General features: G+C 48.0%; 1 protein-coding gene across 1 annotated transcript in view; it reads left to right on the forward strand.

Moving 5' to 3' along the window:
* LOC142575403 (ferric-chelate reductase 1-like) overlaps positions 1-19,935 on the forward strand; it is an 85,771-nt gene extending 65,836 nt beyond the window's left edge. The window contains exons 2-3 of the mRNA XM_075684763.1: positions 16,898-17,105; positions 17,968-19,935. Of these exons, the coding sequence (XP_075540878.1) occupies positions 16,898-17,105; positions 17,968-18,061 (302 nt within the window). The 3' untranslated portion in view covers positions 18,062-19,935. The remainder of the gene's footprint in view (positions 1-16,897; positions 17,106-17,967) is intronic.
* The last annotated feature ends 3,243 nt before the right edge of the window (positions 19,936-23,178 follow it).

Below are 23,178 nucleotides of genomic sequence, written 5' to 3' on the forward strand. Positions count from 1 at the left end.
CTCCAGGCGCGTATATGACTTCGCGTCGCCGTGATGTTCCGTGTAAAGTCCAAGGGTGATAACGCCGTCGCCGTATGCTGTATGTGCGAGAGAAAGCGAGCGAGGGTCGGTGGCTCAATCTCGCGCGCGAGAGAGAGGAAAGCAGGGAGGAAGCGCGCCCTCTCCCGTGACGCGCGAGGCACCGGGAGGAGGGGAGGAAGGGGGAAGGGACGTTCTACTCCGGCGGTTGCTGCATATGGCCCGGCCGCGCGGGCCCTATCTTGAAAGCGATCTGGGATGAGTACAGAGTCAGGCGTGCCAACGGTTCACAGGTTCGTGTACATTGCGTTCTCGCCGCTTAGTTCGCGTTGAAGCGAGAGTCAGCGCGAAGGTCAATTTGCTCGCTGCTGCTGCCGCCCTTCCTCAGGCCAGCGTTTTGACAGCAGGTGTCCGCGCTCATCGAGTGAGATGGATTTATGTTCACCTGTGCGCGCGTGCCACCATGCTTGTTAATTTAGTTAGCGAATGCTTAGAAATTTGAACGACCGATAAAGCTATACTATCCTTACTACGTGTAGCTGTCTACTAATTTTCTATCGCAATCGATGCTTCGCCTTTCGGTCGAGACTGTAATCATTAAGTAGCCGCCACAGACAGCTAGCGCACAAACATGCATTAAGGCTGAATGCCGTTATGCTTATTTGTGCACTAACTGGGCGGCGATTATGGGTCACTAACTCATTCATTCATTCCTTTTATCATTCAAGGTAGTACGAGTTGCCATGCTTGCTCGATCTACTCCGGTGGCACTTGTGTCGGCTTATAACGACAATTGGGGTGCGGATTCCCATATCAGAACACGCTTATTTTCAAATAAATAAATAAACAAATAAATAAATAAATAAATAAATAAATAGATAGAAGATGTCCGTGCAGATGTTAGAGTAATGAAGGTGAACAGGTACCCTATTCGTGCTTATCCGTCCTATCGAACGCAACGACAACACTCCTTATGTCCCGACGGCGTGCCAGGCAGCTTTCGAACTATTAGAATCTTAGGGCGCTATCACGTAAAGGTGTTCCACACTTTTCTATTCCAATTCTGCGATCAGCGCTCCGCGATTGTTTAAAAACTTTTTTGGACCACTCCCCCTTCGCCTGTCTGCCGTGCGACGTCACGAAAACCGCGCTATAGCTCCCAGTCTGACATGATGTGTGCACGCTGATTATGCATGAATGGACCAAACAAAAGAAAAGTAATTACTTCTGGTTCGGCGCCGTTTCGCCATTAACCCTCTGATATTGGTCAAAATGTTTCAGGCTTCAGCCACTTGACCTGTCTCTCACTAGACGTAACAAAACTACGTTAACTCATTGCGTCAAGGTGACGTGTACGTGATAAATATGCATTAATATGCCGAACAAAACTGGATTTTTTTTTCTGAATACCCGGAGGCTGCTCCGTTCCGAAAGGAATAGAATATGGCTGCCGCCGATCACTCAGGCACTGGCTACTCGCCCATGACGGAGAGGATGGGTTTATTTTCGTATAACAAACCTTTAAGCGCGGCTGTATAACGTTATCGAGCACATTCGGCACGTCTACGACATCGCTCTGCCAACTATACTTTGCCGAGGATCCGTTTTAGCGGCCTTTTTAATTTTCCGTTGCACGCGTCCGCGATTCTCGACCAGCCACCTCAAGCAAAGTAAGGGAAAGCGGACCAATAACAGAAGCCGGCGCCTTCCTCTTTATCCGGTTATCTATATTCAGTGCTCTGGCTCGGCCCCATCGAAAGAAACCCTGTCCACTTGTTCGTGCTCCTCGCCTCTGGTCAGCCAATTAGATTAGAAAAAACCGCTCAATGTCGGCAATGTTATTCGTTTTGAAAGCAAAGTGACCTCCTATAAACGAGGGGAACGCTTGATTGGGCTGTTCAGGCAACGCTGCGGGTCACCGCCCGATGCTTGCGTCGGCGCCTACGTAAATTTGACGTCAGGAGATTGGAATAAAAACATATTGGAATAGTTTTACGTTATAGGGCCCCTAAGTCCGTATTAACGAAAAGCTATTACGCTGGTATTGTCCCCAAGAGAAAATGCCAGCCAATCCTGATGTGGGACTTACCAGTAGACGCACTTATGTGAGCGAAAAGATTCGTGAATAGAGCCACTAGTACTCCCGGTATCATTGCAATGCACTAAAACTGAAGACTGACATCATTCCGTTCATTCGTTCGGACACGAAGACCTTGCTGCGCCGTACAGCTCTCTCTAAAATTGCTTTCCACTCGCGATTCGACTGACCCTCTACCAACTAAACGCCTCGCATTATCGACTCTTAAGTGCGCTTACCGTCAGCGACCAAATGCTGACAAGTTACTTCATCGCTTGCAGTAGGACGTGGCTCACAGTGTCAGCCCCGTCCAAATTTCCTCCACCGATGATCCATCTTGGGTTCGGGGGCAGCTTGGCGAGTATACGTGGCGCATGGCTTCCTCGAGCACCCGCGGTGTATACACCGAGGAATGTCCCATTGTCTCTCCTCGTCCTTGGACCTTATCCAAAAGCTCGCGAGCCAAACTCTCGGTCACACGTAATGAAACAACGTGCGCTGCTAGCATTAAGTGGCCTTTCGCGAGGTGCGATTATTACTGGGGCTGAATGTGCGCAGCTTTTCATTCATAAATGATATTTGCCATTGGCCGGCCACCTTGGAAATAATATGTCCCGCATTAGGATAGGCTGCAATTTTTCCGTACGAACTAGTCTGCCGTAAACGCTTGTTGTTAGTACAAGCCCTGCTTCGTAATGTTGCACAGACTTGTAGCTTAATCACGTGTGTAGCCATAAATGGGTTATAATAGTTTAAACGCGTGATAATTACGCGAAAAACGCGCAACGCCACCAACGGGTCGGCTTACAGGCAAGTTTAAACAGCTAATCCCGAAATTGTGGCAGAGCACCGTGTAAAAGCGCCTTGGGGAATCAAGCCCGCATTCGCAAAAAGCTCTTAAGCGAGAATTGTTCGTTAGAGCCTTTTCCAGCGAATTCTTGTTCCGGGCATATTATTAATCGAGGTGGTTAGCCAGCGGCAAAAACCACCTAATAGCGAAACTCCTTGCGAATTCGGCATCTGATTTAAGGGAACGGCACCACGCCACTATACGCAGTGCACTCGCAACGATAACTGAAGCCTTAATGACCCGAACGTATGGTCCCCTCGCCTTGGACTGAGCTTCGTTACGTGCCTTCTGTACGGATGTATAGTTTGGTTATTGGGAGGGGCCTGCGGCACGCGGCTTTGTCCAGGATAAATGGCCCTCGTATACAAAGCAACGCGTCCGACGAGAAGCAAAGGGAAGGCGCCGCAGTGTTTGCTCGGTTTGCGTATTTCTCACTCGGTGCACTATTGGTTATAACAATACCTCGGACGCGGCGCCAGTCATACGGGAACGATCCTGTGCTAGAGTGTACTGGTAGGCCCCTCTCTACCTGTCATATATATATATATATATATATATATATATATATATATATATATGTGTGTGTGTGTGTGTGTGTGTGTGGCACAGGTAGGGGATTATACTTCTGTAAGGACGAATTCATCATTCGTAGCGAGAACAGAGCTTTCGCTGCCGCGAGAAAGTAACAAACACGTAACATAGTAGTGGCGCCCCCTGTTGCAGACTATAGTACATCTCATGTGACGACAGAGCTGGCTGATTTACGGAGTGCTGCACAGAGCAAGGTCACGTGGAGATTACGTCGACACATCCTCCTTGGCACGAGCGGTTCAATTTTAGGAGCGGCAGCGGGAACTTAGGCGGCTATTTTCTATGCAACAACGTCACACATTGGCACACAGAAATTGATGACAGACTTCTCGAATACTAATATAATGTTACGGCGCAACCACGAGTGGCGCCGGATGCTCGGTGGACCAAATATTTTCATTTCTTGTGCCTTTAAGTACACCGGTTATATGCTGAATACAGCATCTCTATGTTAGTGGAGAAGGTAACCGCTTCTCATGATCCTTGAAGTAAAGAAACCGTTTTTATTGACCTAAACATGGAGATTAAGATGTAGCATCATGTGATGAGCTGGCATGTTCATGCTGGGCTCTGGATTTTCGTGTGAATTCGCGGTGTTCGAAAGGCACTTAACGGGTGTTTTTCGCCCTCAGAGACGACAAAGCGGTCTAGACCAATATGGCAAGAATATTCACTAAAGCTGACAGAAGTAATGCACGCAAACCACTTCCGTGCCGTTGTCTACATTCTGACAAACGCTTGACTGATGTTCACGAAATCGGCAGTGAAGTGTATCGGTGTGCAAATTACAGTTACGCCCAGTTTGTGACGTCATACTACAGGAAAGAAAATTGCACCGTAGAACTATAATGTTTCGGCATATCTCAACACTGGTTAGTGATCCTCCGGCCCGGTTAATTTCATTCTCGTGAGCACTATAGCCCCGTTCATGTGATCTTTAATAAATTATTATATTCGTTTAACAAGCTAGTAATATTCAATTAAGCGACTGCAGCAGGTGCCCTAATATTGCCAATTAAGCGTATTGGTCAATTTTTAGCTAATTAGTTATTTAATATTCCACCAATAAATGCAATTTCTTATGTTTAAACCAGCCATAGCAATGCGTTGTGCGTTGTACTGCAAGTCGCTTCAATGAAACGGCATTGCCTGCACTGAAACAATTTTGACTTTTTAGGTACCCGCCTTGGTTACTTAGGGCCTATGGTGTTGGGCTGCTAAGCACGAGGTCGCGGGAGCGAATCCTGGCCACTGCGGCCGCATTTCGATGGGGGCGAAATGTGAAAAGAACCGTACACTTCGATTTAGGTGCACGTTAAAAAACCCCAGGTCGGCTAAATTCTGGAGTCCCCCACTAAGGCGCGCCTCATAATCAGTCCGTGGTTCTGGCACGTAAAAACCCATATCTTTTTTTTTACATTTTAGGTCTTATGGGTTAGGAAACTCGGCTACTTGTGTCCGTACAACAAAAAGTTTATTTTTTCCACGAGTACATTGTTTTCTTTTGTATCGGTATAGTGTTAGTCAAGTCACAAGCATTGTTGCACACTGTCGCCACAGTATACGGGCACACAGCATGACGTCCTTTGCGTCGTTCGCTTTGATCGTGCGAAGGACATAACGTAGTGAAGCACTGTTTCACGTGACACTGCCTAGCGTTCCGGCGATCATTCAGTGATGAAACAAAGGCGAGGACAGAACTCAGTTTATGGCCTTCCTTGGAACACTGCGCCTTGCTCCTTTTCTTCTTCCGGAATGGACTGAACTGGTGTCATTTGCATACATGCATACCATTTGCATACTACTTTCTCTCTCTCTCTCTCTCTCTCTCTCTCTCTCTCTCTCTCTCTCTCTAGTATATTTTTGACAAGGGCACCTAAAACTCCAAGCTCGTGTTCTTTCTTTTGGGTTAGCTTCACTCTTCCTGCGCTGTAGTTTCTCAATTCGAAACATAAGGAGCACGCGCAAGACATCGACCGAACGTGCAAGGCCGAGCTCAGCGCGTCTATTTGGGCTGTTTGGTACACAACAAAAAAAAATAAAGATTAAATTCTGGGGTTTCACGCGCCAAAACAAGGATATGGTTGTGCAGCACGCCGTAGCGGGGGACTCCGGATTGCCTTTGACTATTTGGGTTTGCTGAACGTGCACCCAATGCTCGGTAGAGGGGTCTTTTGCATTTCGCCTCCCTTAGAAGTGCGGCCGCCACGGCCGGTATTCGATCACGCGTCCTCAAGCTCAGCAGTGAAACGCCGAAGCCACTACGCCTCCACGGCGGGTGGGTTGTTGAACAACAGCTAACAAAAACGCAATACTGCAGGGCACAGCAAAAGAACCACGGGACTAGTGCTCTGTCCTGTGGTTCTTTTGCTGCGCCCTGTGTTGCGAAAGAAGACGAGTTCGTCCGCCGGCTCTTCTAAGCGGTGTCCCACATGTGACTCTGTTTCCTCTTCTTCTGGCTGTTCAAAGCCCGACGGGGATGTCAGAGAACGCGCTGTAATTGCAGCAAATTTGCCGCGATGGATATATGCATGCGCAGGACGCAGATGCCCTGTCCGTTAACTTGGTTTTTAAGGATGGTAGGGGAGTTGTGAACAAATCTGCAGCGGAGAATACTAAGAGACGGCTTTGTGATGGCGTTGAGAAAGGGGACGCACAGAATGAAATCACATTGCGTTATAGGGCATTTTGTTGGCTCGCTAACACGAACCACGTTCCTTAAGTAGCGATAATAAATGCAGCGAATGGCAAAAATAACTAGCTTAGTGGCACGTGAGAAAGAGGAAGACACGAAAGAAAGGCAGGGAGGATAACTTAGGTTCCACCCGGTTGACTACCCTACACGTGGAGAAGGGGAAAGGGGAGTGGCGCTAGCCGCCATCGCGCTTCAATGGAGGAGTGAGGGAGATGCTTATAATATCCATCGACCCATCCATCTCGTTTAAGTGAGTGAGTGAGTGAGTGAGTGAGTGAGTGAGTGAGTGAGTGAGTGAGTGAGTGAGTGAGTGAGTGAGTGAGTGAGTGAGTGAGTTAGTGAGTGAGTGAGTGAGCGAGCGAGCGAGCGAGCGGGCCAGCCAGCCAACCAGCCAGTAAGCAAGCAACAACCGGGGGGATAAGTATAAAGCGGTATCATCGTATGTGGTCAGCTTTAGCCTACATTGGTCGCTCATGAAGCTATACTTCATTCGGTAAACAGGCTATTATGAATCGCGCGCATTACGCACCACGAATAAACTATGAATCAGGCTCGATAGCGATGACTATTTCCTGGCGCGTGAGAAGAGGCAGGTCGCTTAAGCTTGAAAGTAGTCTGGTAGTTATTTGTCGCGTGCCCATATCTGTCCTCCGAGTTCCAGTCCACAAGGCCTGCTTAAACTCACATTGCGTCTAATATAACGCGGCACAGAAAAAAAAGTTGTATATACTTCTGAAGCAAATGGCACATCATTGTAGCCGAAAAAAAATAAACTTGTGTCAACGTCCCGCGAACAAGGGCTGAATTCACAATACTCTTCGTTCGCAAGTGCTGTTGCTAATTGGCCGGTAACCTTCGCCTAATGATATGCCCAACATTAATTGCCGTTGGCTGGCTTCTGCTTTCGGGAACAGTGCTGGCGTATCATGCTCTGCGTGTGTGGATGCACGTTTACGTGAATACTGGCCCAGATTCTGGATTATGAGCATATACTTTCACAGATGCGAGTATATAATAAAACATTCTTCGCTTGCGTAGACCTGTCTTCAAAACACGGACTTACAGCAGAATCCCATGAATTTACGCTGACGGTACAAATATTTGGGCCTCCGCAGCGTAAACGCTTGGAACGCGCAATTGCATTGCGAAAAAAAGAGAGAAAAGGTGATAACATCTTTACTTTTATAAGAAGTAGTTACGTGCACGTGTACGGGCCATGTAAGCTGCAGGAACGGCGACTAAAAGCGTGACGGGAACACGGTGCCCCGCCCATATTGAGCAAATAACTTGAAAACGATAAAAAGTAGGACCGGCTTATACCTCGCAGAACGCTCACTCTAGAGGCATGCGCCGCCGCAACGAAGAGGTGGCTAATTAAGGAAACGCGGTTTCGCATTTACATTCACGCGCATCGCGCGCCGCGAGTAATAATAGCACGCATCGCGCGGCATTTAACTATTCACGAGCATCATCATCATCATCGCCGATGCGGAGCGAAAGGGGCCGGTGAGCGAAACTTCGTGCTCGGCCGTCCCGGCGCGCCATTCCCTCGATTTATTTCCTTTTCTTTTTTCATCATTTTCTAACCCCTTCCCATCTGCTCGAGTCTTGATCATTCAGACCCGCTCGCGCAAGGGCCATCTGCCGGTCCAAGCGCAGTGCATGCCCTGTGGAAGCGAACGCGGTTGAATGCCTCGATTTAGATGGATGGATGTAATGCATATAGCCATGGCGCTCAGCGGCGCCACTATAACAACGTCAGTCGCAACCTGCGCTAGAATCATCTTCGCTTCGTTCCTCAGCGAGCTGATGGCATATGTATCAAAGGGTGCGGGTGGCTGGGTGGGCTGGCTATACGGGTGTGCATTACCATGTGTTTTTTATCTCGCCGCTATGCGCCTTTTTATATGTGCGACGCCGAACGAATAACGCGCCACCTTTTTTTTTTTCGTGCGGGAGCTCTTCGCACCGAGTGATGTTATTATAGACGTTCCCACAGGCGCCGTTATTATTGCTGCATACATAGGGTGCGCTCCTGCACGCGCGCGCGCTACCGCTGAGCTCCAGAAGCCCGGCGGCGAGAATAAGCCAGTAGGCCGTCCGGCGCGAGCCGCAACGTTAGACGGCCACTACAGTGTGCTACCGTCACGCTCAGCACCGTCATCAACGAGCGCGAGTTGACTGCGGGGGCCTAGAATCTCCCCGAAGCGGCGAACAGGCGTCCCGCGCGCGTCTAGAGGGCGGAAAATGAGCCACGCCAGCGCAACTCATTTACCCCGCTTCATGCCGCCGCTTCTTTCACGGCCCTGCTGTTTATAAAAAAAGAAAAAAAAAAACGCGAGGAAGCGCGCGTTGCGTAGTTGCACGGGATACGGGGGCGTGTACACATACGGGGCAGCGTCGCCATTAGAGAAGAATGCGAGCTTTGTCTCACGAATGCAGGCTCTTTCCTCAGATGTCCGCGGTTGCTGCAGCGGCGGCAGCTTGCAGCTCGGAGGCTCGTGGCGTCGGCGCAGACACGAGTCGAGGACCGCTCCGTGCGTCGACCGCTGTGACGGTCTAGCTTTCGTTTACTGCCGGCTGTCGAGGTCGGCACACAGCGGCAGAGGGGAGAAGAAGAAAAAAAGAAAGAAAGAAACCGGCACCGATTGTCCGAGACTCGCTTAGCGCGAGTTACACACGATGCGCAAGCACCGAACTGTATGCATAATCTTGAGTTTCCCTTACTAGTTGGTATATATAGCGACTGTTAGAATAACCTTTCCCTTACGTGTGCAAGTTGTTAGGTCCGTCGGTCAAGAGCACTACAATGAGCCCCATTGCATTCAACTCGCTAAATTTCGGTGGACATTTGGCTCGAGGCGTCTCTGCTACAAGAAGAGAAAAAGAAAGGAACTGGCTCAGGTGGGAGAAGAGCGCCTCCTCTTTTCAAATGACCCCGAGCACGACCACAGACGCGTCAAACGTACGCATGAGAAGTGGCTTTGTTTCTAGACGACCGTCTGTGGTTTCATGGGTCAAGGCGACACAGTTGGGGTACGTCATTCCCCGGCGTGGCGTACAATTCGTTTCGGTGTCCTTGCTCGGTGGAAAAGGTACACTTGTCTCGAAATGAGTTACAAAACTTCCTCTATTACGAAGAAGGGATTACCGCTTTTTTTCTTCACTCAACTGCTAAGTGGAGGCTCTTAATAAAAAAAAATAAAATTAATAGTTTACTTAATCAATTAAAAGCTGTTTTGAGAGTACATTGCAAAAGATGAAGCTCACATTCGGCCCAGAAAAGCCTTGATTCAGTGGGCGTAATAGTGTTACATATAGCTATGTGTTTAAAGAAATACAAAAATAAATCAAGATGGCCGTTTGGCTATTAAGAATGGCCAGGGGGCATATAGGGAGGCAATAATGATGCTGGCAGAAGTAGAACGTGTGTTTTTATTGTTCAACCTAGCCCTTTTTTATTATTATTTTGATGGTCGTGTTCACGCTGTTTTCAAGACATTATCGCAACACCGTTTTCTGGCGGCCGAAGCTCAGGCGTGGTCGAGTAGTGGCAGCCTTGAGTTGCTGCACGACGAGATTAATCGCGCCAATTAATTCCACGGGTCTGCTCTTGCTCGGGAGGCGCGACCTTGACGTCGATCAACCCTGGCTGACCCTATTAGCACAGTCAACGCGTCCAAAGAGCTATCGTTGGCCGTTTGCATGGGGACAGCTCACAACAAAGCGTGCGCCGCCAAGTCGAGCCATTAGTTTATCTCGCTGTGACATATTTTGGCCATCGTGCAGCGCTGCTCATTTTGTTTGACCTTGCGATAACAGTGCGCTGTCTGAAGCACTGCTTATCTAGCGCGAAGGTAGCACGTGGATCTGGGCCGCGCATTCGCAAAAAAATCTCATTCGCTACCATTGTTCGTAAGAGGACATTACTGCCAGTCCTCATGCTGGACATACTATTAGCGAAAGCGGCTATATGGCCAATGGCAAAATGCACTTCCGAACGACAAGCCTTGGGAATTCGGCGCCTCTTTATCTTTTTTTTTATTGATATGGTATAAGGAGACGTTGACGCGCAGTTTAGGCGCCGGCCACTCCTTGGTTCTTGAACGGGTCTTACCTACAACATACAGGGTTCAAGATTACGTGTGTAACTACCTTCTCCTACAACCACCACAATTTGTCGAGCAACGTTTTCACAGTAACACTATGGCGTAAAAAATACGTGGTGCATACGGTATAGATGTTGAATAACTCCACAGTACAAGAAAGTCACAAAAATACTGTCACCTAATAACATATATAGACTCTAGTCAGCAGGTGACGCCTCTTCACTTCATTGCGTGCGACCGAGTTGGTCCCAACGCAGCGAGTTCTTAAAATGGTACAAAGATTCGTTTCTGAGCAATGGATGACCTACAGCGACCTCTCTCCATTCAACTTGCCGCAAGAGTAAGAAAAAGAAAAGCAATAAGAGACGCCGACAGACACACGCACTCTTTCATTCTATGCAGTTTTAATGATATAGGTAGAGCGCTTACTGCAAATAATGAACGGACAATTCTATCTCGGCAATGCAGAAGAGCTTCGCCATACAATATTTTGACATTGTATGTTTAAGCCGGATTATTTTGATCACGAAATGGTGGTCGTAGGCGATGTTGCTGTGCATTCGTGCATTGCTTACACAGTTGGACATGACAGCCTCACGACCGCATACGACGCCTTATAGGGAAACGTATGTACGACCACCTTCTTAAGAAGTGGGAGCTAAGTGTCAGACAGAACTGCCTCGTACCAAACATAACTTGGGCAGAGCTGTCTGGCATTGTGCGCGTCCCTTGCGATCTCTATGCAAGGTCTCGTGTGTATACATAAAGGTATTTGCGGTCCGTGAAAGTCTTCGCCGCAGTCGACTGTGTTGGACCGTTGTTCAGCAACTACCCGTTGACAAAAAAAGAACGTCAGCCCTCGTTGTGAAGCATGCGCATTGGCTCTTTGCATCGGTACCTCGAGTATCCGTGACGGGCACTGCGGTGAGACACCTTAATTGACAGGAAATAAGGCAACACCCGCAGTGTCTGCACTGCGAGGGACTAAAGTCCTAACTGCTAAACCACGCGTATATGGGATAGACGTGTCAAATGCGAGATTATGGGCACCTTTGACGCATACACGAGTCATTTCTTCATTCAATGCGTATCCTTTATCTGGTTGATGCGGTGTGCCCGCACATGTATTATTTGCACAGCTCATTGTTTAACAGTTTTATGTCGCTGAAAATAAACGTCCCAATTCACTGCATTACTGTAAATGTGGTAAGGTACTGTAATCAATAAAAATGAGGCCTTCAAGCAATTATTGCATTAAAAGAAAGGTAGTACTGTGCACGATTACACACTGCAAGTGGATTTCGGGTGCAATGGCTTGCTGCAGCCCAAAGTTCGCGCATTCGAGGACTGGCCTCTTCTGACACCCTGGTACAGATTAAACAACTGCGCTTCTTTTCTTGTATAAGGTTGCTGTATGCTAATAGAAGGAGAACGATCCTGGAATTCAGTGTGCGCCGCTCACTTTTGTACGATAGCCAAGAATGCCACTGAAATGCAGCGATATAGCGAAGTGGTCGGATGCGTGTTCGGCAAAGATTCGGCAAAGGTGTTACTCGATTACGGTGGTCTTTCAAATAAACCATCGTCGTATTACTCTTCTTTTGGGCTTCTTACGGTGGCAGAGACGAACTCGACGACATGGAAATGAGGTTCGCAACCATAACGTCGGGAAAATTGTATCGAAGTAGTTAACGTTTCCTTAAAACGCAGTCACTTTAAAGCGGCCTAAAGAGGAACACTTCGAAGTGTCCGGAAAATTTTGGCTACGGGGTCCTTTCAACCCGCGCGAGAACACATTTAGTCGAGCTCACCCGCTGGCCTATCGGAAGGCGCCATTGGACCGGTAAGGCGAGACCCAACGAGTGCATACGTGATCCTCGCGCTCCGAACCGTCTCGCCCTGATGGCTAAAAAAAAAAAAAAAAGTACATGGCTCAGTGATCACGTGCGTCGGACACAGCTCGTGTCTCTTTCGCCCGTGGGGCCGACCACAAAGAGTCAGTCGCGTCAGGGCGTACGCAAAACAATAAGACGAAAATGAGAGCAGCAGCAACTCAACCCCGTTGTTTGTTTCGTGCGCTCGAAGAGTCGTCAGGAGAACGTTCGAAGGTTTCCGCGCCACGCCACTCGCATTCTTGTCTTTTGTTATTTTTTTTCGTCCCACACTTCGCTTCGTCGTTTCGTACGGCACGCATGCGAAGTAGCGCGCGCGCACGCGACATATCGACCGCCGAACGCAAGATCGCGGAGACGAAGCGAGAGCCACTGGAGAAAGCAGCTGGCGATCGAGCGCGTATATAAGCCGAGCGGGGTTCCGGGTTTCGTACCTTGTTTAACCGGGCAGTCACGAAGTTTGGAAGCTCGCCTAAACGTGAGATCAGGATGTCGAAAAAAAAAGGCGGTACAGTGCTTTCGTCTTTTTCCTACTCCGTGCTTGCCGCTCGCAAAGAAAGCTTGTGGCGTTCCTCGAGGGGCGGTGGGAAGCCACCACTTATTTTGCCGGCAACGTGGGAGACGTGCGTTGACTCTAGAGGGTGCCGACTTGCGTGACGCCGCCGGTCAGTGCCCGCGCTATCAGTGGCCATTATTAGAACCGTATGGCTCCAAATTGGCCGACCTGTAGGCCTTCCCGGTCGTGTAGATAAACTCTGTAATTACGCCTTTATTTACGATAGTGATCCCGCGAAGACGACCGTTTTTTTACGAATGTTCAATTCTACATTCGTGATCCACGCGAAGGTGAATTAGGTTTTTGATAAAACATTATTGACTACTTGCGAACTCACGGCTTTTGAAGCAATCGAAGATTGCTGCTGATATTGAACTTATCCGAAGAAGAAATAGATATGAAAAACCACGGCTAGGTGAAAAAAAGAATTGTTGGGTTCAACGTTCCGAAAAAGTGATTTATGAGGGACGCCGTAGTGGCGAACTGCGCATCGATTTTAGCCACTTGGGGTTCTTTAACGTGCACCTAATGCACGGTGCACGATTGTTCCAGCATACTGCCCCCATCGGAATACGAAACGCCATAATAGGCATTCAGCAACCGCGGCGGGTTACAGCAAGGAGAGGTAATAAGTGATGTTTCTTTAAAAAAAATGCTTCAATCTCCGTTGAAAATTCGTACTCGTGAGAAAGCCTGAATACTTCCGCGCTTTGCATAAGCGAGCAACAAATTGATCAGGAACTGCAGAAAAGCTATTACGTACTGCACATCGAGGTTATAGCAACCATATACGTTTGTTGAAATCTAATGGCGCGTGAGGAAACGTTTGCGGATTTGGTGTTGAATACGAACTTAAATTTAAGCTAGTTGGTATAGATTCATTCTGGCGTCTTATAGGCGCCAAAACACTAGCCGCCTTTGCCCATACCTCTTCTTATTGTGTTCGGCTGCGCCACCGCGAGAATTGGTGCGCCACATTTACGTTTTCATGTGTGACTTAAGGGCAGATTTCAAACTCAAGTGAACCCCCCCCCCCCCCCCCCAATGCACAGTCTTAATGCTCATTCCGCTTAGTGGCTATGACGTTTTTTTCGCGCTGCTGAACTCGAAGTGGCCGCTTGGATTCAATCCTACCGCGGCGGCCGCATTTCGATGAGGGGCGAAATGCAGAAAAACATTCGTGTAGTTCCATTTAAGTGCGCGTTAAAAAAAAAAAAAAAAGCAGGTGGGCAAAAGTTATCCTCGGAGACTCCCGCAACAGCGTGCCTCATAATCAGATCGTGGTTTTAACACGTAATAACCCCGAATTTAATTAAATATCCATTCAGCAATCTTTTTGTTTATATTTGTCGTATTGTAGAAATTGTGGGGTTTTACGTGCCAAAACCGCGATTTGATTATGAGGCACGCCGCAGTGGCGGCTCCTCAATAATTTTGACCACCTGGGGTTCCTTAACGTACACCTAAATCTAACTACACGGGTGGTTTCGCATTTCGCCCCATCAAAATGTAACCACTGTGGCCGGGATTTGATCCCGCGACCTCGTGGTTAGCAGCGCCGCACCACAGCCACTAAGCAATCACGGCGGGTCTCGTCGTATTTTCGGGAATTTTACTTGAAAAAAAAAAAAACTCCGCGAACGCCAAACTTGGTTGAAATCAAGAAAAAGAAATGGGCATGGGCAGGACACGTAATGAGGAGGGAAGATAACCGATGGTCATTAAGAGTTACGGAATGGATTCCAAGGGAAGGGAAGCGTAGCAGAGGGCGGCAGAAAGTTAGGTGGGCGGATGAGATTAAGAAGTTTGCAGGGACAACATGGCCACAATTAATACATGACCGGGGTAGTTGGAGAAGTATGGGAGGGGCCTTTGCCCTGCAGTGGGCGTAACCAGAATGATGATGATGATGATGATGATGGTGCGAAACTTAGTTGGTGTATATTTGAGTACGGTGAAGCGCGAAATACGGGACAATGTGAGGCAGGCACGTGCCTAGGATTTTTTTTTTCGGGAGGAACCCAACCCAAGGTAACGTTTCTATGCAAATGAAGGTGGGGGTACCTTTACTAATACAAATCTGAATAATGCCCACCTTTCGCCATAAGGACGCGTAAAGCCGCAAAAGGTAATGAAATAAGGTGTATCTCACAGGTACGCCTATGAGATACACCTCTCCTTTACTTGGCAAACAAGGAACCACATCAATTGCACTCGCGCGGGAAAGAAGCCCAGGAAGAACACTGCCAAAAACAAGTAAAAAAGCGAAAGTGTAAAAATAAACTAGTAGCGTTTTTTTTTTAAGTAGCTCTGAAGGAACTGTAGAGAAATCTGTATTTGCGGAACAATCACAGTTCTTTTGGATTCCTCGTTTACTGCTCTACCAAAACCGAGTTGTATTGTTATTTGGGAAATTGCGTAACGATGCGTGGCGGCCAGTCCCGTGCAACCGCGTAGAGCGCAGGATGCTGCGGTTCTGGACGCACTGCGCCCACCACGGAAAGTTAGAAAAACACCTACATAACCACAGCAGAGAAGTGGCTACGTCAGGTGGCTCGACTGATTTCTGTAGAAGCATCATTCAAAACACACGGAATTATTCTCCACTTTCAGCGGCATTTTATCTACTTCCTTTTTTAAATAAAAAGATTCTGATCCATAAATATTTTCACAAAGAACGGTTATATTTGTTAACTTTCGCTTTTCATTCCTGTCTGGCTGTTGCTTCTGCTCTCTCCCTTAGTAGATCGCTCAATTTCTCAACTCCTTGGACTCTTGGTTCCAGTTGCCAATTTTGCACGAGAAGTTCTGTACAATTAGGGAAGAACCAGGCGAGATAACGAGTTACAGCTATATTGCTTATGGGTTTAACGGTTATTGCAGAGTTTGATGATGGACGCTGTTTCGTATTATTTTATTTTCCACCTTATCTAACCCATATCGCGGGTATATGGTTCCGAGAATCTTCCAGCATCGCGGCGAGCCGTCACCCGACGAAACAATGAAGCAAAAGTTAAACGCAACTGGAGTTTTCTGAAGCCGCAGCTTGTTCCACGAGCATACAGACCAACTCACTACGAACCGAATCCGTTTCCTTGTCTCTGGATCAGTCTAAATAAAGAAGGTTGAACTAAAGAAGCAACAGCGATGCGTGTGACGGTTGAATAGATGGTGACAACTGAACGCATATCGAGTTAATTGCTCGCGCACCTAGAAAACTCGCCTTCACACCAAAGAGATGCCGATAAATACCGCTGTCGAAAAGGAGTGAAAAAGGCAGCGAAATGTTGATCACTGCATAACTGGGAAATCTCGAGATTGAATTCGCGGCGCTTTAGGAATGTGTGTAAGGAGTGGTTGTGTGGGCGGGGAGGTGGAGGTATGCCGATTGATTTCGGAGGGGGGGTGCAACCCCCCCCCCCTCCTGCGGGTATGGGCCTGATGTGAGGGCGCGACAGACGGGACATACGGTACTGACAACTGTTACATCTCTGTGCGTTTTACGCTCGCAGAATCTTTTCACACAAACTGTGTGCGTTATGTTTTTATTATTATTGTTGTTTTTGTTTTAAAATTTTGCTCCAAAGGTTATCTCTCACTTTCGTCACCACATCTTGATATCGCTGCATGATTTATATCGGAGTGATATAGAAGCGCGTATTGGAAATGCGACACGGATAATATCGATTGACTTTTGCTGTCGGATAATGGCAAGAATTTAGGAAATAATAGCGTTTTCCTGTAGAATTGACAGCGCATAATTATATACGTCCCTACTGCCGAAAAAGAAAACGAAGTTTCTAGATGTACGGACACTTCCCTGCAGTTGTCAAAAGGAAAAAAAAATACGAAAGCAAAACGCTGAAATGCTATCGTAGTTTCATGTAATGCACAATGAATAACTTATGTAACGGCTAAATCACGCTACACAGATCTTCAGTCAAGTAATGCATAAACCACGTAGTACAGGCGTGACTTTCGCGACATTTCTATTCATTTATTTTTCAATTTCGCTGCGCACCAGGCTGGCTTGTGTGCTACACCTGCACTAGAATGCACGTCACAGAACCTTGGGCTCACCGTCGTTCCCTGCTTGTGTCTTTTCGCAGTCGAGCTGGGCGGCGCACCGTTCAAGGGCTTCTTCATTGCCGCCATGGACCCGCGCACCCAGAAGCGCATCGGCACTTTCCTCAAGGTGAAGGGCACCCACCCGGTCAGCTGCAGCGCCGTCACGCACAACGACGCGCACCCCAAGAGTCACGTGTCCCTGCTCTGGCTGCCGCCCCAGAACCAGCCCGAGGGAGAGGTGGTCTTCATGTGAGCACCGCTGTTCCATCTCGCGAGCAGTCGCGCCGCTTCGGTCGATGCTCAAAACCATGGGGTTGCTGACACCACTGAAGTCCGCCATGTTGTCAAATTCACTATCACTGCCAGTTCTGATTGGTTCACAATGCAGCTATACACGGCCTCTCTGATTAGCTGTAAACGCCGAGATAGCGGAAGCCTACAACATGGCAGAATTCGGCCGTGTCGATAATAGTACTGCCTAGTACGGACTAGTCGGAAAGCAAGTACGGATATCTCTGCTGTGCTTTACCAACTGCGTCTGCTCTGTACCGGGCGTGAATGTTTTAGCATGTATTCACTCCCATATCCGGACATAAATTCTTTACCCACATAATCACAAACGGAACTGTCGACTCCACCAAGTAGGAAGCCTACAGCCCTTGCCTGTAGGCTCCCTATCACCAAGTAATTAAGTTGTTTATCCGGGACCTCACCATACATCCATGTATGGATGGCTGGATGTTATGAACATCTCCTTTGGAACGGGGTGGTGGGTTGCGCCGCGTTCCCCTTTCTGAAGAGACGGTGCAGTGTCGAGCGGAGGAGCGTTGTAAAATACGGCGGTAAAATATCTTTATTTCTCGCGGCCGCCGACTGCTGCATTTTTCACCTGCCACTCTAACCACCCCACTGGCTATCATTCACGAGAACGATAATGTCCACCCCTGCATTTGAATTTCAGCTGCCATATCGTACGTTGGCGTTGATTCTGTGCCCTGCTAGACGATACTCCAGAAGGAAACTTTGTGTGTGCGTGTGCATATGAGTAATAAAAAAAAAAGAACGCAAAGTCAAGTTACTCTGACATCGCCATTTTTTTTTTCACCCACAGGGCGACCGTCGTGGAGTCGTACGCTCGGTACTACACTGGCCTCGTGGCAGCCGTGCCTGCCGTGCCGACGCTGCAGTACATCAAGAAGAAATAGGAAGCCAACACACTTAGAACAAGAACGGGAGGGGGTGCACCCAACAGCCATATACACGCGCCCGGGTTCACCTCCACAAGCGAAGAACAGTTTTTTTTTGTACCCAAAGTTCCGGAAGCTGTCTGCGTTCAGCAACAGCCGGAACCGGCCGTGCGTTCGTTGATTAGCACAGCGCGTTTGACTATTAGAGTTTTCATACCATAGTTACAGAGCCTTTCTTTTATTTTTTAACCTGCACAGTGTTTGAAATGAAATCAAAGGGCGTGGCGAGTTGAAAGGTGCACCTATGGGGGCCCATAAGGTAGGCGACTTCAACATGGAACGTGCGCGACGTGGCCTCACAGTCACGTTGCGCAGTGCTTATATGTAGTATAGAGGCACATTACAAACTGTAGCTACTCCCAGCGTGTCGGCGCTTTTACCCTGTCACAGAATACGCGCGGTACTGCCCGCATGCATGCTTGGCCTAAAGGGTTTAGGACCACCAAGATGGCTCTAACGAAGACAGTCTTTGGAACTTTGGGCGCAGTTGCTGTGCAGAGTAGTCCTTGCTTGTAGAGGTGAATCGCCCACGTGTCCGTTCTGCGCTCTGCTGCTCTCAGAGAGCCAGCCCGTGTGCTTGAGTGGCGCCAGGGATTCGCAAACATGTACAGAAACGAGCGTGTCTCGACGAGTTGCAAGTTGCGCTGTGAGGAATCATCGTTCTGTTTTGTTGTTTTTAAAGTCACTTTTATACAAAAGAAGAGCTTCGTTCGAACGCATTTGCTAAAGAAAGGAATGTAGTTAGCAAGATTTCGTCTACGCTACATTCTTCCAGAAATCTTTATACTCGTCGAACGTTTTGGCAGCGTTGAATCGTACATGTCGAAGCTACAGCGTCAGTGCAGTTGGAAAATTGGGCCTATAATAACTAGCCATAGATTTCTACATATTTAGTTGCGTTGAATACGTTGCTTTGCACGCGGGAGGCTACGCACCATCCGTTTTTACGCCATTTTATCCACGATAAAACAGATTGTGTGTTACTATCAAGTAAACTAGGATATAGATATAACAGGGATGATGTTTGCTCGTTCAGATTACCGTGTGTGCTTAACACTAGCAGTTTATTTTTCTTTTGTACCATACTTCCTATATTTGTATTGTGTATTTTAAGTTTTGTTTCAAGAATAGTTATGTTAAAGATTATTTTTAAGAACAAGCGAAACTCATTGCTTTTATTTTTTATGCACTCGCCGGTCTATTGTATAATAATACTCTCGCCATACGACACCGCTACGGGCCCACAGATATACCATGAATGCATGCGTCATTTGTTGCAGTCGGTTTTATTCAAGCGTACCTCTATACTTAACGTATTTATTAGTGCGCAATTTCGACTTGAGGCTTGGAATGATGCAGATTGTGTGGTCCAGCTTTGTGTGCAAAGAACACGCAGCTTGCAGTGGAGCTTAACAGGAACGCTATTAGCCATGCTTTCTTTAACAAGTTCGACAGAAAGAAACCAAGACATTGTGCATTAGCCACACTGGAGCTGCTGGAAATGGTTTCCAGTGGCGCTGTTAAACGTTGAGCAACATTGTTAATAAAAAACGTCCAGAAAAAAATGTGGTCAGTCTCTGTGTGCTGTATTCTATCTACGCATTAAATTTTCACAAGTCTATCCCTGTGGGTAAAAACTTATGTACAATAGCCCAATTTCCTAAGAGCCATTTCCTAAATGGGCCCCTAAGGGAGTTGAGGTGTGGTGTGTTAAGGCTGCCACCAGTTGTTACGAGCTGGTACTAGTTGTTACGGAGACTGGGTTTCGGCGACCTTCAGCAGCGTCTGCTTGGAGCTCGCACCAGAATGACCATCGAAGAGGGTTCGGCAGGGAAGACGAGGTGATGTAAAAACAATAACAAAAGTTTAATACATTGTTACGGCTCAGCGATGCGCTCCAAGACAAAAAGTACAGAAACGTCCTGTACGCGAAAGTAGAGAAGATGTGTCCGTGACGCCTCGCTGGCCTTATACCCTGCACCATCCGGGACACCTCATTCTCTCTTGCTAACTGGTAGAAAGCACTGTCAGCACACTGGTAAATTCACAGAGAGGAATACGGAGAAAAACCACTGCCTGGCAATCCACACAGAGGAATACGGAGAAAAATAACTCCCTGGTGTAGAGGTGGGGAGCATAGGTCACGTGGGGTCAACTCATTGGTCAACCCACACGCAGGAATTAAGAGAGAAACCACTCCCTATAGTAGATGGGGTGAACGTAGGACAAAGGAAAGTAGGATTTGCACTGGCGCATAATCCCGTCGCACACACCCGACGGACAAGTCTTTTCATGTTGACGAGCGTGACGATTAGGCACGTCGAGTCTCAGGCACTTGGCATCCGTCTCCTTCATCGCCGCACACAGCGAACCGTAACAGGCGTGAGAGAAGGTTGCGTTGCTGAGGCTAGCGGCCGGAGGTCACACTCCATCCTAGTCTTTTTTTTTCATCCTTCATGCATCCGTAGACTCATCCCTTCGCGAGAAGGAGAGCCCTCTCGCGAAAGTAAAAAGATTTGAAGGACGTCCCTCAGGGAGACTCGCTCTCTTTGGCCGAAACAAAACTCTGTCTGGATTACCGTATCCGACCGGCGACTGAGCTCGTCGCCAGGCCGATCTCGTGTGACGAAATGTGACGCCATTCCTTATTACAAAGCGGACGTCATTACCCAAGTGTGTTTACTTTACCGTTCCTATAGCAATAAATATTGCTTGTCCATACGCCATCGTTTCGCCTCATTCGCCCGAACCCACGGTGACTTATATGCACTAAAGGTGAGTACGCGACACGGAGCTACTGAATGTGGCTGGAACAAAAGCCTGCCTTCAGCTTTAGCAGCGCATACAGTGTACCCCATAAGGATAAGGTGATGTTCATGGAGTTCGCGTTGAACAAGTCCGTAAACAAGCGCCATGTTTTGGTAAGTTGTTGTCATTGCTGTTCGTTAAGTGTGACTTTTGCTGAAGAAAATGACAGGAGAAGTTCGATCGCCCCGAACACAAGCAATTCTGGTCTGTATTAATTACTTAGGAGAAGAAATTGATAAATTACATTCAACGTATAAGGGAGGTTTATTCCCATTATTCAGCACATGAAAGCCAACTATGACGGGTATCTGGTCACTGTGACATGGCCGGCAACGAGCTAGCTGGGAAGCAAGAACCGCTATCTCTAAAGCCATCGACGTAAAGATCCCATACTGGCGAAGGGATGTAAATTCTTTGTTGGGTGCACTCATGCGAGATTGCGCAGCACCTTATTGGGCTCAACCGGTACATCGGTAGAGGCGCCTGCAGGAAATAGACTTTTATAGGATGTTTCGCCTCCCGGCTAAAGTCAAGCGAAGCCAAGCAAGCATGCTTTATCTGATTCTTCTGGGCGTCGCCTTCACTCAGCGCTATCCATAACTCTATGGCCGTGCGGACAGCCGAATTATGAACGCTGCCAAGGGCCTGAGACTCAAACATCTGTTTTGCGACTGCCCTCTTTAGGCATCACAACGGAAGACGATGGATTCTGCGCTAGCGAGCATTGGCAGGCAAACACTGTCTGAAAATACTAATTTGTCTCCAATTTGTGACCATACAGTACCATCAATAGCTACAAGGGCCGCTGATTTTCAAGGGAGACTGCCTACCATCTCACGTCAAAGTCGGTCACTTCCGACACCCTGTTCGGCCCTTCGTATAAAAGCCTCTTCAATGACATCAGTGCTTTAGGCTTGGACATGTCAAGGCGGTTTGTCCAAACTCGTTACTGTGTCCCCGGTGTGCTGAACCTCACGCGGAGTACACGTGCCGGTCTACTGTCCTAAAGTGCGGCAACTGTAATGGTTGCCATGCTGCCTCGTCCAGGGACTGTCCTCGCATCAAGAAAGAGGTCGCTGTTCTCAAGCAGAAGATCGGGACAATTCGACACACAGGGAGGCAGCTGAAACGATCCGGCGTCGGCGTCGGCGTCACCGAGCCTCCTCAAAAAAGGCAGACACACGAAAGGAGAGGGGCCCTTCCATTGTAGCACCCACATTCTCCAATCAGGCCAAAAAGGGGCATAACAGCACAAGAAAGTCAGCTGAAAGGAATCTTTCTCAGGAAGACTGGCCTGCGCATCCGAGCCAACAACTTCCCACAGAACCACAGATTATTAAGCCCGCTCGGGAGCCTACTCCTGCCGCTGATGACACACCCAAAGCAGATCGTCAAGTCATTTCAATGCTGCGTCCCCTTATAGATGCCATTCGAGTGATTCTGTCGGACCTTGGAACCACGTCTGCTCGAAGTGCACTGAAAGTACTGGACGCCTTAAGCCCACTGCTTGAGTCTCTCGAATAGAGACATGGCCAACCATCGCCCATCCTTTCGAGAAGAAGTCAAGGCAGCGTCAATTATCCGGTGGAACGCAAAAGGACTAAAGTCACGCCTTTCAGACTTTCGTCCGTATATATATACTAATTTGTTCCCAATAATTGTCATATGTGAGCCTAACGTGTCAAAACCAGTCAGATTATCGGGATACGAAGCTGTTATAGCCGGAACAACTGAGGCATGCAGCAAAGTCATCGTTTATATTCGTCGAGAACTGACCTATGTTCCCATGAGCCAATTCCGCCTCACGATAACAATCAATATGTTTGCCTAACAATTAAAAAGGGCAAACTCATGTTTACACGTGTAGGCGTTTGTATATCGCCTTCAAGTAATTTTGATCCCAAAAGATTAACGAACATCTTGTCGGTGTGCCCTGCTCCATATGTCTTCAACGGAGATTTTAATGCGCACCATATGGCATGGGGAAGCACAAGGACAAATACAAGAGGGCAAAAACTTGCAAACTTCGCCTGCAACCACGGCCTTTCACTCCTGAATGAAGGCAACCCAACGTTTACACGGGGCGTGAATTATGGCAGCTGTCTTGACCTAGCTTTCGTCTCCAGCTATTTCACAAGATGCGTTAAATGGTTTGCGGATATTGAGACACACGGGAGTGATTATATTCCCACGTACCTTGTCATCAAAGGGATGTCCAGGTCCTTCCCACAGAACACCATTCGGTTAATTGACTGGACTAATTTTAC

Source organism: Dermacentor variabilis, chromosome 1, assembly GCF_050947875.1.
Source record: "Dermacentor variabilis isolate Ectoservices chromosome 1, ASM5094787v1, whole genome shotgun sequence".
Lineage (NCBI taxonomy): Eukaryota > Metazoa > Arthropoda > Arachnida > Ixodida > Ixodidae > Dermacentor > Dermacentor variabilis.